The sequence below is a fragment of the Pseudochaenichthys georgianus genome, chromosome 11 (assembly GCF_902827115.2).
Source record: "Pseudochaenichthys georgianus chromosome 11, fPseGeo1.2, whole genome shotgun sequence".
NCBI lineage: Eukaryota > Metazoa > Chordata > Actinopteri > Perciformes > Channichthyidae > Pseudochaenichthys > Pseudochaenichthys georgianus.
In genome coordinates this window covers 23,845,593-23,858,146 of record NC_047513.1, presented here as the reverse complement: position 1 = coordinate 23,858,146, position 12,554 = coordinate 23,845,593, and the positions used below count along the sequence as shown (strand labels likewise).

The window sequence follows — 12,554 nt, the reverse complement described above, 5'->3', positions numbered from 1 at the left end:
CCCTGTCTCTCTCTATCTTATCTTTCTCCCCCATCTTCTCTCTCTTTCTGTCTATCTGTCTGTAATGGATTACTGATTGACATCCTCCTCTCCTTCTCCCTGACAGTGGAGAGTTGCCCCGGAGACAAGAGTCCTCCGGGGTCAGCAGCATCGAAGAGGGCCCGGACAGCTTACACCAGCGCCCAGCTAGTGGAGCTGGAGAAGGAGTTCCACTTCAACCGGTACCTCTGCAGACCCAGGAGGGTGGAGATGGCGAACCTGCTCAACCTCACCGAGAGACAGATCAAAATCTGGTTCCAGAACCGCAGGATGAAATACAAGAAGGATCAGAAAGGCGTCGGAATGATGCCTTCCCCTGGCGGACAGTCCCCTCGGAGTCCCGTGGGCCCAGGCTCCGGGGTTGGCGGTGGTGGAGGATACCTCAACTCTATGCATTCTCTTGTAAACAGTGTACCTTACGAATCCCAGTCGCCGACGTCTTACAATAAACCTCATCAAAATGCATACGGTATGGCCACGTCATATCCCCCTCCTTTGAACAACTCCCTCAACAACTGCCCTCCCTCCCAGAAGCGGTATCCCGGGAACGACTCGGCCACGCCCGAGTATGACGCGCATCCTCTTCAAGGCAATGGCAACTACGGGAGTCACATGCAGGGCAGCCCCGTGTATGTCGGTGGAGGTTACATCGACTCAATGCCCAATTCTGGGACCTCCGTTTTCGGTCTGACCCATCTATCGCACCCGCCGTCCACAAACATGGACTACAATGGAGCAATCACAATGGGTAACAGTCAGCATCACGGAGTGTGTGATCCGACACCGACGTACACAGACCTAACAGCGCACTACTCTCAGGGAAGAATCCAGGAAGCGCCCAAACTGACGCATCTGTAGCGGTGGCGCAGCCCGGATCACTCCGCCCATTGTCTTATCCACCTCCAGACACATTACTGCTTTGTTTCTGCGCCTCCTCACGGCGTCCACCTTCTCTCTGCTTTTGTTTATGTTTTCTATAGTTTGATGTGTGAAGTAGCGTAGGGTAAATAATCACGACTTGCTTGAATTGTTCTTCTATTTGCTCGTGTCATTGTCTCACAAAGACTGAGCTGTAGGACGTCTAGAGTGGGAGGGAGGGGGGCACATATAAGCATAGGACTATTTAATCTTTTTTTGAATATTGTTTTAAAATGTAAATGCAAACAGGGTATTATGAACATATGTTATTCATTTTTAATGTGAATTTGTTCGTCTTTTATTTATCCGCAGTTGAAGAATTGTGTTTTGCATTTTGTTGCACTTGCAAGGATCCTTCAAACGACACGAGTTGGGATTATGAGGGGAAAACATTTTCAAGAACAAGGGTCATGAGCTTACACGCAACTTCCCTTGCTTATGTTGCTTTATTGGACTTTATAATGTTATTTATTTGTGTTACGATAAAAGAGTCCTTAAGTATTATTTGACACCTTTGCGATCTATGTGTGGTGACAAGGTTGGTGGGAAGTAAGCGTCTCAGCCCTTTTCCAGCCCACATGTAGCGTGCAGGAACTCCACAGTAGCAGAAGCACCATGTTGCTGTTATAGGCTATGTTTTCTCTTTTTTTCTTCAAGGAGGTGTTTTTATTTTCACAGTGAATGTAAAATCAATCAGTCATGCAATAAGGGTGGAAAGAAGGACACACATTAGCAATTTCTTTTGTTGAAGAAAAAAAAAACAGGCATCATTAATTTCCTTTTCGATGTCATACATTCCACGCTGCTCCCAGTTCGAAGAAATAAATAAAATAATTGAAATACTATTGCATAAAACTTGTAGTTTTAATTCAGACACATCTTAAACATTTATACAATTACACAACACATTTAATTCAAGACAATTTCTCGATAAAACATTTCAAAAATACATTTCCCATTATGGTTCCTTTTATATATTTCATGACATTTTATACTTGTATGGGTGATCACAAAAAGGGGGGGGGGGAAATGGTTGCAAAATTGCCATTATAAAAGACAATAACAATAGCATAATAATTCATGGACGAACATTTGTAGATCTCTATTTTGTATTATGCTTATAAAATAATGTAAAATCCGTGGCCATATTTAATATTCAAAAAGAGAAAAGGAATTGGCCTCATATTAAGTCAAATATTGAATAAAATATACTCCCTTTTTTCTATCCATTTATATTCGACGTGAAGAAAACTCTCGGTGGCCTTCTCCCCTCCTCTCATGCGCGTGGGCACATCCATAATAATAAAAAATGTCACCCCGGTCCTTCTGGAGATTCTGCAAGAAGACAACAAGCTAAATGAGAAATCGTTTGAAAAATAATTTCCTGATGTGTTCAGTCACTCAAATTCGGTCAGAGAGGATATATACTGAAGTAGAAATCGTAAGGGGGATTATTTGTCTCATAATATTACAGATTTACAGATGCCATTGTCAAAGCCAGTTCAAAACGAAAAACCTCAGTGGTGTCGATACAAAGCACAGTATCATGAAAAGCTGAAGCACGACAGTGATTTCATATGTGTGCGTGTTTTGTTAAAATGAAGGGCCTGCATAAGAATTATTCTACATGTTTCAATTGTTTGCAGTAATTTCCTATAAAGAAATGTAACACATTCACACATGGAGCTAAAATGCTTACATGGTTTTGTATTTCTTTTCATGACAAAAATGCAGATATTTCTTCACATATTTGTCTTATCAAATTACCAAAACCATTTTTGCACTATGGTATTTCTTTTTTAATATTTTGCCTTTGTGCAACTGCAGTATTATTTGTCCTCACTGATATTACACTTATAAATAATTGTCAGCCCAATCTGATTGATATGAGAGGGCATGAACATTACTAACCCTGACATATGGTTAGCAGGGACACCTAGAACAATTGAACCATGGTGTGTCTCAGTAAAAAAAAAAAAAAAGAAGAAGCTGATGCACTATCTGCATCCAACACAGACACGCTGCATACACGCGCACACGCACTCACAGCAAGCTACTGGTATGACCCATATGTGCCATAAGCACATAAATAACGTTTTAACTGAAACAGAACATTTGTATTTCTTCTTATGCATATCCATCCGTGGGAAAGTGGTCCTAAATCAATCCTGATGTAAAGACCAGTGGACAGGCTGGGGTCCACTAAATGCCGCCACCCACTCATTTCCTTCACACAAAGCCTGTGCGTAATTCCAAAAAAGCCATCCATCTCTTCCATAGCAACTCTGTCCTGCCCCTGGTCCGCTCAAAATCCTGCATGTCCTCTAGAACGACAAATGCACGTTTTTATGTGAATGCATTCACGATTTAAAGATAAAAGCCAGGTGGAGAAGCTGCTTCGCCATACTCACCGTTGGCGCATTACAGCCTCCTCAAAAAGGAAATGGTCACATCTTGTGTAGATGGATTCTTATGTATCTTCTAAAAATATCCCTCCAGCGACAGCCCGGCTACAACTGCGAGCAGAAACTGGTTCTAATCTGAGTGGCCAGTGTTTCTCGCCGCTTCCTGGCTGCATTTGATCCGGGGGAGAGTTAGAAGCCTTAAATGTGTTGTGAGGGCACCGAGCTGTCAGACCTTTTGGCGAGTAAGATTGATCGCGCGCAGGCTTCCAGGACTCTTTGTTTGGTATATAAGCAACAAACTGAGAGAGGCCTACCACTTCTCCTCTTCCTCTTTCTTACTCTCCAAACCATTTTTTGGAAATTAAAATACAACATGTACTGCTTGACGAAAAACATCCCACATGTGGCTTTCTATGATTCTGGAAGGGCTATAAAACCACACACTGCAGGGAAGTGCCGTTCAATAAGAATATACCATTTACATAATAACGCTGCAAATGGTCGATTGTAAATGTAACGGTGTTTGCTTCATTGCATTTTCAGGTAGAATTGATTTCTGGAAATACAGAGGGATGGTTTCCTCGGCATTATATCTCTTGTCCTCCCAGTAAACTCTGCTATAGCCTTGTGGGATTCTAATCTTAACAGCTACATGAAATTCTTCAAATTATTAAAACAATATTTAAACAACAATGGAAGCTTTTAGTGATCGAAATATTAGAAAATTACCTATCATATTAGAAAAATGCTCCTTGTTTTTTTGGCCTCATGTCTGTGGGTTTGTGCACACACATGGATGGGGATGACCTCGTTTCAAAATCGAGCTTTATTGGAATAAACGAAAAACGTATGTGCTTTTATATCATATCCAAAGTGTCCATATTAAAGTGTATAGTAAAACAATGTTTATGGGTACACATATATAAAATATGTGCGTGTTAAATTTCGTACACATTTATGGACCTGATCTGTAAATGTTAAACAGCTGTTATGTGTACAAAATGGTCTGTATGTCATATCCGTCACTATTAACTCAATGGATGGGCTTTTTATTGCAACACATGTCAATGGATGCACTTCATATTTCATTATTATGCATCTTTGAAAAATCCCATCTATTCTGGAGTCCACACTCACTGTGCAGACTGGATTGTTGGGGTTAGTTTCTGTCGAAAAGTCTCAATATCAGTTTTTGGGGTATGTTTTTTACACATCTAAAGCCAGACTCTTGCCTATTTGAATAGCTGGTGTGAAATGTGTGTCTGTGTGTGTGTGTGTGGTGTGGGGGCGTTCTAGACTGACATCCTCAAACAATACGAGAAAGAGGAGTGCACGAATCCGCGCACCCAGGCTGGGCTCCTTCCCTGTAATAGTGAGCGTCAGCCATTCTTAAAAAACACATTTTGTGGCTAGTGGACTGGACTGGAAGGGCGAGAGGAGGATAAACTGAGCGGACAAAGATGTAAATAAAAACAGTCGTCCCCCAGCTGAGCGAGGCGTTCTTCATCAGAGTTTTTGGATCAATCAGGCAGACAGTGGCTCCTTTTGATTAAACCCCAAATTGTCATTGGGCAGAGGTAATCATGTGACAGGCAATTCGGTCCAATTTCAACCTTGTCTCCATGAATTCAATAGTTTAATAGTAGCTCGGTCCCCATACGGCCGTAATCAGTGATATAGAAAAAACACCACCAGGAGATTTTTTTAAATGATTTTTTCTTTCTCGTCCTCATTGAGCCGCAACATTTATAAAAATACGCGTGCAAACTTTCCTCGGCTCTCAGGGAGCGGAGATGAATTACGAATTCGAGCGAGAGAGCGGTTTTATCAATAGTCAGCCGTCGCTTGCTGAGTGCCTGACATCTTTCCCCCCTGTCGCTGATTCATTTCAAAGTTCATCAATCAAGAGCTCGACGCTTTCACGCCCGACACTGATTCCTCCTCCCTTTGAGCAGACCATTCCCAGCCTGAATCCGGGCAGCCATCAGCGGCACGGCCGGCCCAGACACAGCCCTGACGGATGCAGCTCGCTGCCCACAGCCTCTCTACCCCCGGAGTACCCCTGGATGCGGGAGAAGAAAGCCTCCAAGCGGAATCACCTGCCGACTTCCACCGCGACCACCATCTCCAATGGACCTGTGTGTTTTTCCCCAAAAGGTGGGTATTTACAAACAGGGACCCTTCACTGCAAATGTGTTGACTAGACTATTTTTTGCTATAAGAGCTCAGGCCTTTCCTTAATATCAAACAGGCTACATCCGTTTTGTTCTGGTAGATTTATGGTTACTACTTTGCTGTGATTGTGTTTGAAAAAAAAAAAAGTTTGGATAAAGTTTGGTGATGTAAGATGATTTATTCCCCTAGCCGTGGCAGTTTTGATGTGTGACAGTAATGAAGAGTGATGGAGTGCCGTTGCCGAGGAGGGCAGCTGGAGCATTCATTAGTATCTCACAGCAGCCTGGACCTCACTGCTTTTAGTGCACTGTGTTAGCTTCACACTCATGCTGGACATTATTGTTGTGTTTAAAACTGTCTGATTAGTATCTTTATGTTGTATTGATTTTTGGGATAAAAAGGTTTACAGGCTTGGGTCAGTAGCTCCAGCGGCCATTTTGCTGCAGCATGTTGTGAGCCTCTCTCTGGTGGTTTGGGAAAGCCATAATGTTAGATTCACGGGCAGTGGGGTTATGTAACTGTTGTGTCCTGCGTTTTTAATCCCATGCTACCGTAATGCTTATTTTCCAGACTCGCCTGAGATGGTGGAGAGCGGAGGGGGAGGAGGGGGCTCCCGGCGGCTGAGGACCGCGTACACCAACACACAGCTGCTGGAGCTGGAGAAGGAGTTCCACTTCAACAAGTATCTTTGCCGGCCGAGGAGAGTGGAAATAGCGGCCCTGCTGGACCTGACCGAGCGACAGGTCAAAGTCTGGTTCCAGAACCGGCGCATGAAGCACAAGCGACAGAACCAGAGCAAGGAGAACCACAACGGGGAGGCGAAAGGGCCGGGGGCCGAGGACGACCTCCACAGCGACGACGAGGAGGATGATGAGGGCCCCATGTACGAGAGGAGCGGGGCCCTGCTGGAGAGAGATACCTGCTCCTTTCAAAATAACTCACTGAGCTCCATACAGCAGCTCCACAATGGCGAGTCCATGGGCTTTGCTGCTGCGCCGCTGAACAGCAATGACAAAAATCTGAAACATTTTCCCAACCCGTCACCCACTGTTCCGGGATGCATGTCAACAATGGGCCCAGGCTCGACATCTGGCCCGGACAATGGCGACAGTCCCCCGGCCCTGGATGTTTCTATACACGACTTTCAACCTTTCTCCTCGGATTCCTGCCTACAGCTCTCCGATGCAGCTTCGCCGAGCCTGTCAGAGTCTCTGGACAGCTCCGTGGACATTTCGACAGACAGTTTCTTTTTTTTCTCGGAGTCCCTAACTACAATCGACCTGCAGCATCTGAACTATTAACTGAAATCAATCACACTAGCTTTCTTCCTTTCTCTCGGGACAATACATATCAGGCTGCGATGGTATTAACTCTGATGTTATTTGTATATTCGGCACATTTATTCTGTTGATATTTGACCTGACGATTAATACAAGGTAAGGATGAAATTAAATCACTGAAATGGCTCTACTCAAGACGTGACTTGTAATTACCATAACAAATTGATCTAATGGAATGGAAATTACGAGTGTATGTGAATAATTATACAATATTAGGCCTATGGATCCTGGTCGTTTTATTTTTGTATAGCTTCCAATGTCTTGGATATTTTTGTTAGAATACAATTAACTTGCTACAATCCTTTCTCCTGGTGTTTTGAGTCGTTTTTTATATCTATTTCCAGACTGGGTATTTTAGCTAGAATTATTCATGTTGAAAATATGCAAAATCAAAGAAGTAGGGCAAATATAGAGACGTTATGCAAATGTAACAACAGGTTGGCAATGAATATAAATAGCCTAGTCCGCATTGATTTCAGTAGTGAAGGCACACACATGATTGGAATTTACTTGTAAAGTTTACATTTCAACAAAACGGGAATTGTTTTAAATATGACTATAGTTTACTGAAATCATTTTTACAACATGTTTTTAAAGGCACAAAAACATATTTTATTAAAAACTTCAGAGATAAACTTATTTTTAAATGTAGTAAAATAACTTGTAAATATCTGCTAAATTGTAGTTTAGAAACGAACAATTAATAATGAGTTAAAAAGTGTAACTTGCTTTGCTGGAATTGTTTTTAGATGTTATTAGATTTACACAGGTATCTTATTGGCACTGTTTCAAGCTTCCTACACCCTAATGCAGATTATTTTAATGTTCACCTTCACACTTCATACTTTGGAGAGTAAAAGCAAACACGTCTGCACGAATATAGCATGACAGGGCTCTTAACATTGTGTGCGTGTTGCAGCCGAATAGCCAGGCCATGTTTGCCTTCAGGAGCTCATAAATCACTCCGTGGCATGAATGAGACGGACATTAAGGAGACCAATTGTGGCGTAATGTGCACAAATAAAACTCCACTTACATTTTCATACGGGACTCTCCAATTCGTGTGCTAAAAGGGGTCTGAGTCTCTGCGTTTGGTAATAATTCATTTTTATAGCTTGTTTAAACACGGCCCTGGCTCGGGGACAGCGGCAGCGTGCAGTAGCAGGATGTGAGGCTGCACTTTTCCCCGAGTGTTAAAAGTAGCTCAAACTCAAAACAGATTTATGGATTAGAAGCAATTTATCAGACACAAATGAACTAAGCATATATTCAGAGAGAGGCTCATTATGCAATGTCTGGATAACTTTATCAAGAGAGTTTGTTTTGGGGACTTTTGCAACATTGTTGGAGCAGTTATATTCGTTTAGGAAGTCTTGACGTAATATAGGGATTATTAATAATTTTGCTCTATTGTATTGCACTTGAGATGATTTATGGGAATCGGGTATTAGCTCATGCATAGCTTGAAATAGCGTAAACAGCTTTACGAGCAGCAAAAAATAACCACCGGTTGCCACGCTGGCCTCCATGGATCGATTCAGAAACTCTTCTGAGATTCATAAACTCAATGGTTCAACTGCGGTTTATCGAATAATCTGGAAACCATAAGAAGCCAATCGAATGGTTTAATATTAGCCTACTGGGTAACTGTGAATGTGTGCAATGTGAGTCTGTATTTAAGGAGGGGGGTTTTGAGGTTAAAGAAAAAAGTGTGGGAGGGGGTCAGTTCCTCTGCAATCCAGCGCTCAGTGACCAACCACAGGGCCAGTATAACCAAATCATTCCGAGACAGCGCGCCCTTTCTGCTCACATGTGTTCACACAAAGAGCCAAGAAAGCTCCAAGGCCTGGCGAAGTTTCCACAGACAGGATCCCCTGCGCCCACTCACTCACTCACTACTGTTGCAGAGGCAGCTGGGAAGAGGGGGAGCGAAGAGAGTCGGCGGGCATTTTTGACCCCACTGCGATTTTTTACCTAGCCTATTAGTATAACGTTTTGCAATAGCTGATAACTTTTGGTATCAATACTCAATCTTTGGTAAATGTTGTCTTTGTTTACATCTACATTTTAAAGCAGTGGTGGAACAAGTATTAAGATACTTTACCCAAAAAGTAAGAGTAAAACGTCATTAACACTCCATGACAGAGTTAAGTCATATTTAACATAAAGAACTAGCGCAAATAATTTGGCAGCAGAATACCAATACATGTATATCTATCTGTCTATCTATCGGTCTATCTATATCGGTTTATCTATCTATCTATCTATATATATATATATATATATATATATATATCTTTGCATGTATCAATGCATCCATCGTTGCATATCTGAAGACTGTCATGAATAAACCATAAGAATTGAAAACATGTAAAGTGTTTGACCACATACAGCCATTAGGGGCGCTCTTCCCCGGATATGATCACCCTCCTCCCCTCCCTGCTTCCCTCCCTCCTCCCCTCCCATTTATTTTCCTTCCTCAGTGAGAGGTTGCCTCTGCACTCTGCTATACGCAACAGCTCTCCCACGCACACACATTTCCCTTGCTCAGCTCTGTCTATTTTTTTTTCTTCCAGCGCAGCTTTTCGCCACCATTAATTTCAGGCAATAAAGAAACAGCTTTATTTGATGAACTTAACGGGATAATCAGCCCACAGTCGCACCTCGGGCTATACATTATAATAGGTCCACGACGGGCTGCGCATTATCAGATCATTTGATCACTATACGTGCATAATGAATACACGTGGGTGAAATCAGAGAAGATAGCAGACCCTGTGACCCCGGGAGAGGAACATTTAATACTAAATCATCTTAACGTTTAATAGGTTTTCTTGTCGTTATACATCACCTGTGACTTCCTAGCATTGCTAGCAAGTGCAGAAACCCAGTCAAACATTTCCAACTCGACTTGATGAGGAACAACGTTTTGGGAAATCTCTCTTTGACAGGAGTTCTTTCTGCTCGAGTCAGGAGTGAAGCCTCCCTCACTGTGAACATATTTGCTGAGCAAATCCCTCACAGTGTTAAAGCGTGAAACACTTCGCATTGGAATGGGACATCGCCTGTGGTAGTCACACACACACACGCACGCACACGCACGCACACACACACACACACACACACACACACACACACACACACACACACACACACACACACACACACACACACACACACACACACAGAGCTATCCATCCAGGAGAGAATGACACCATAATACATATGATCATGCTGTTACGCACGAGAGGATACACACACGCACGGGGGCACATGCACGACAGCACATGCACGACAGCTTCCAAGCATATACGCGCCAACAGGTCCAGGCACACATACGCATGCACACTTTCCCCTCTATTCCAAAAATACCGTACCTGAGGTCAGGCTGCTATAGGTCGTCCTCAGGGGGAGTTGCATGGGGTGAACGTTAATCTTTCCCCGGGCAGGATGGCACACAGCAGGGGGTAGAAGACGCCGTGTTTGCCGTTCCCCACTCTTCATGCGACCCCGGTGCTGTCCGCCGCCGTCTGCCTCCCAGCTCATTGTTTGCTCGGCCAATACATTAGTGGCGACGCGCGTCACCTTGATCGACGAGCGCCTGGAATTTAAATAGCCACTCAAACACCAATCTGTCACCGGCTAAGGGGATAAGGACAAGTAGGCCTACCTCACTGGCTGACCTGGGTCCACGTGACAGCACCCGTTCACTGATATCGGCCCTCGCGCCCCCTCCTTCCCCTGATAGGGACAGAGTATAGGTAAAGGTTGGCACGGTCACTCAGGGTAAGTGGGGAGAGAGGATCAGAGGGTGTCTGTCGAGCGGACTGTCCCTCGCCCCCCGGTAGAACAATGCTACAATGAGCAGTTTCTTAGATTACTCGGTGATGAACGGTGAAGGTGGCTCGTGCTCTGTCAGGGCTTTCCACTCAGATCACGGGATTACAACTTTTCAGTCTTGCGCGGTAACTGTCAACAACTGCGGGACTGATGACCGCTTCATGGGGAGCAGGGCTTCCCCTGACGGCATTCCTCACCAGCCAGGGTCATACCAGTCTGCGAGCTCTCTGGGTCTCGCCTATGGAGCACATCCGGCCTGCAGCTCCAGCTATGGACCCCAAGGTTTCTGTGCTACGTATAACCATTACGCGCTCAATCAGGAAGTAGATTCCACAGCGGGATTCCCCCAGTGCAGTCCACTAATGTACTCGGGTAACATTTCCTCCTCAATGGTCTCTCAGCATCGCCAAGGTTACAGTGCCGCCCCTCTGGGTCAGCTGCAGTATGCCCACGCTGCCTATGGCAGCGGGCACGAGCAAGCTGCCCCGTTTCCTGGGTGCTCAAATCCACTGTCACCACTGCATGCAGCCCACCTGGAGGCTTGCTGTTCACCTCTGTCTGAGGGTGCATCTTCTGCTCAGACCTTCGACTGGATGAAAGTCAAGAGGAACCCACCAAAAACAGGTGGGTGCAAAGTGCCAATGGTACAAAGTGTTAACACATAAGTCTAATGAGCGTTCTGAGTTCAAATAGGCTTTATATTCAACAACTCGTGTTTGAATGGGCCACGTCTGTTGTGTTGTTGTTAATTGAACGACAGAATGCTGGGAATATGCATGTTTTTGTAATATATTAAATAACGTAGCAGATGTTATCTTTCAGTGTTATATTAGACAATGTATGTGTAATACAGCATGTTTCAAAGCAGCTGACATTAATTATCTGCTGCGTAAAAGCTGCTTTTTGCTGCGTACAAGTTTAACCTAATCCAAACCCTGTTGTCCCCTATGTGTGTTGCACTCACAGAAATGAATCATGGTAGAGTTTATTTTTAAGCATTTAAATCTATTTGATTTGATTTAAATGTATGTATTGAAATTAATTATAATCTGTATAATTCCTGTCAATTCTAAAATATATTGAATGTAATTACTTAGAGGTTAAACAATAGCAGGATGTGAGCATTGAACATATAAGGGAACCTTATATACAATAAGTTCACAGTGATTTGTTTCTCTGTCTGCAGGCCGGTCTGGGGAGTACGGTTACGGGGGTCAGCCGAACACGGTCCGGACCAACTTCACCACCAAGCAGCTGACGGAGCTGGAAAAGGAGTTTCACTTCAACAAGTACCTGACACGTGCGCGCCGCGTTGAAATCGCAGCAGCTCTGCAGCTGAATGAGACTCAGGTGAAGATCTGGTTCCAGAACCGGAGGATGAAGCAGAAGAAGAGGGAGAAAGAAGGGCTGCTTCCGGCCAAAGCTTCATCCTCAGACCCGGGACAGAGCATACAAGAGAAAATGGACGATGCAGCATCAGATAAATCTATTTCAGCTCCATCTACTCCGTCTCCCACACCCTCCACTGTGTCTGATCCTTACTCGTCCAACTAAGAACTAACTGCCTCTTTAACTCTTTAGGCCACAGCCGGCCTGTATATCAAAACTCATAACCAGTGTATCAAAGCCAAAGTCCTGCTGGATGTGTGGACATCTAGACTGAATTAATGCACTATTTAGGACTTTGGACAATAATATGGACTGTGTCTGAGTTAAATATTTGTTTTATATTGTGTTCGGAAGAACGATTACATTGCTGTTCAATCAACCATATACCACTTTCTTTAACATTTTACGTAAAATACGCGTTGTGCCACTAATGTGACGGTGCAAGAAC

General features: G+C 43.8%; 3 protein-coding genes across 8 annotated transcripts in view; all 3 read left to right on the top strand.

Annotated features, from left to right (window-relative positions):
- hoxa3a (homeobox A3a) overlaps positions 1–2,667 on the top strand; it is a 32,689-nt gene extending 30,022 nt beyond the window's left edge. For all 4 annotated transcript variants that reach the window (XM_034094179.2, XM_034094178.2, XM_034094177.1 and 1 more), the window contains one exon: positions 107–2,667. In XM_034094179.2, the coding sequence (XP_033950070.1) occupies positions 107–897 (791 nt within the window). In that variant the 3' untranslated portion in view covers positions 898–2,667. The remainder of the gene's footprint in view (positions 1–106) is intronic.
- Positions 2,668–4,718: 2,051 nt separating this feature from the next.
- On the top strand, positions 4,719–7,183 carry LOC117455642 (homeobox protein Hox-A2a). 3 transcript variants are annotated; one of them, XM_034095226.1, is made up of 3 exons: positions 4,719–4,824; positions 5,318–5,519; positions 6,108–7,183. In XM_034095226.1, exons 2-3 carry the CDS (start codon positions 5,429–5,431, stop codon positions 6,836–6,838), a joined length of 822 nt encoding a protein of 273 aa, XP_033951117.1. In that variant the 5' UTR covers positions 4,719–4,824; positions 5,318–5,428; the 3' UTR covers positions 6,839–7,183. The 3 variants fall into 3 exon arrangements, with proteins under 3 accessions (XP_033951117.1, XP_033951115.1, XP_033951114.1); XM_034095224.1 differs by having other exon boundaries at positions 4,719–4,939; XM_034095223.1 differs by having other exon boundaries at positions 4,719–5,519.
- Positions 7,184–10,731: 3,548 nt separating this feature from the next.
- Positions 10,732–12,271, top strand: hoxa1a (homeobox A1a). Its single transcript, XM_034094778.1, has 2 exons — positions 10,732–11,341; positions 11,904–12,271. Exons 1-2 carry the CDS (start codon positions 10,738–10,740, stop codon positions 12,269–12,271), a joined length of 972 nt encoding a protein of 323 aa, XP_033950669.1. The 5' UTR covers positions 10,732–10,737.
- Positions 12,272–12,554: the final 283 nt, after the last annotated feature.

Bases quoted from the DNA above. Each gene is read 5' to 3' on its own strand.
- LOC117455642 (XM_034095223.1), top strand. From the start codon at position 5,156: ATGAATTACGAATTCGAGCGAGAGAGCGGTTTTATCAATAGTCAGCCG. The intron at 5,520-6,107 runs GTGGGTATTTAC...CTTATTTTCCAG, and splicing joins TGTGTGTTTTTCCCCAAAAG to ACTCGCCTGAGATGGTGGAG.
- hoxa1a (XM_034094778.1), top strand. From the start codon at position 10,738: ATGAGCAGTTTCTTAGATTACTCGGTGATGAACGGTGAAGGTGGCTCG. The intron at 11,342-11,903 runs GTGGGTGCAAAG...CTCTGTCTGCAG, and splicing joins GAGGAACCCACCAAAAACAG to GCCGGTCTGGGGAGTACGGT.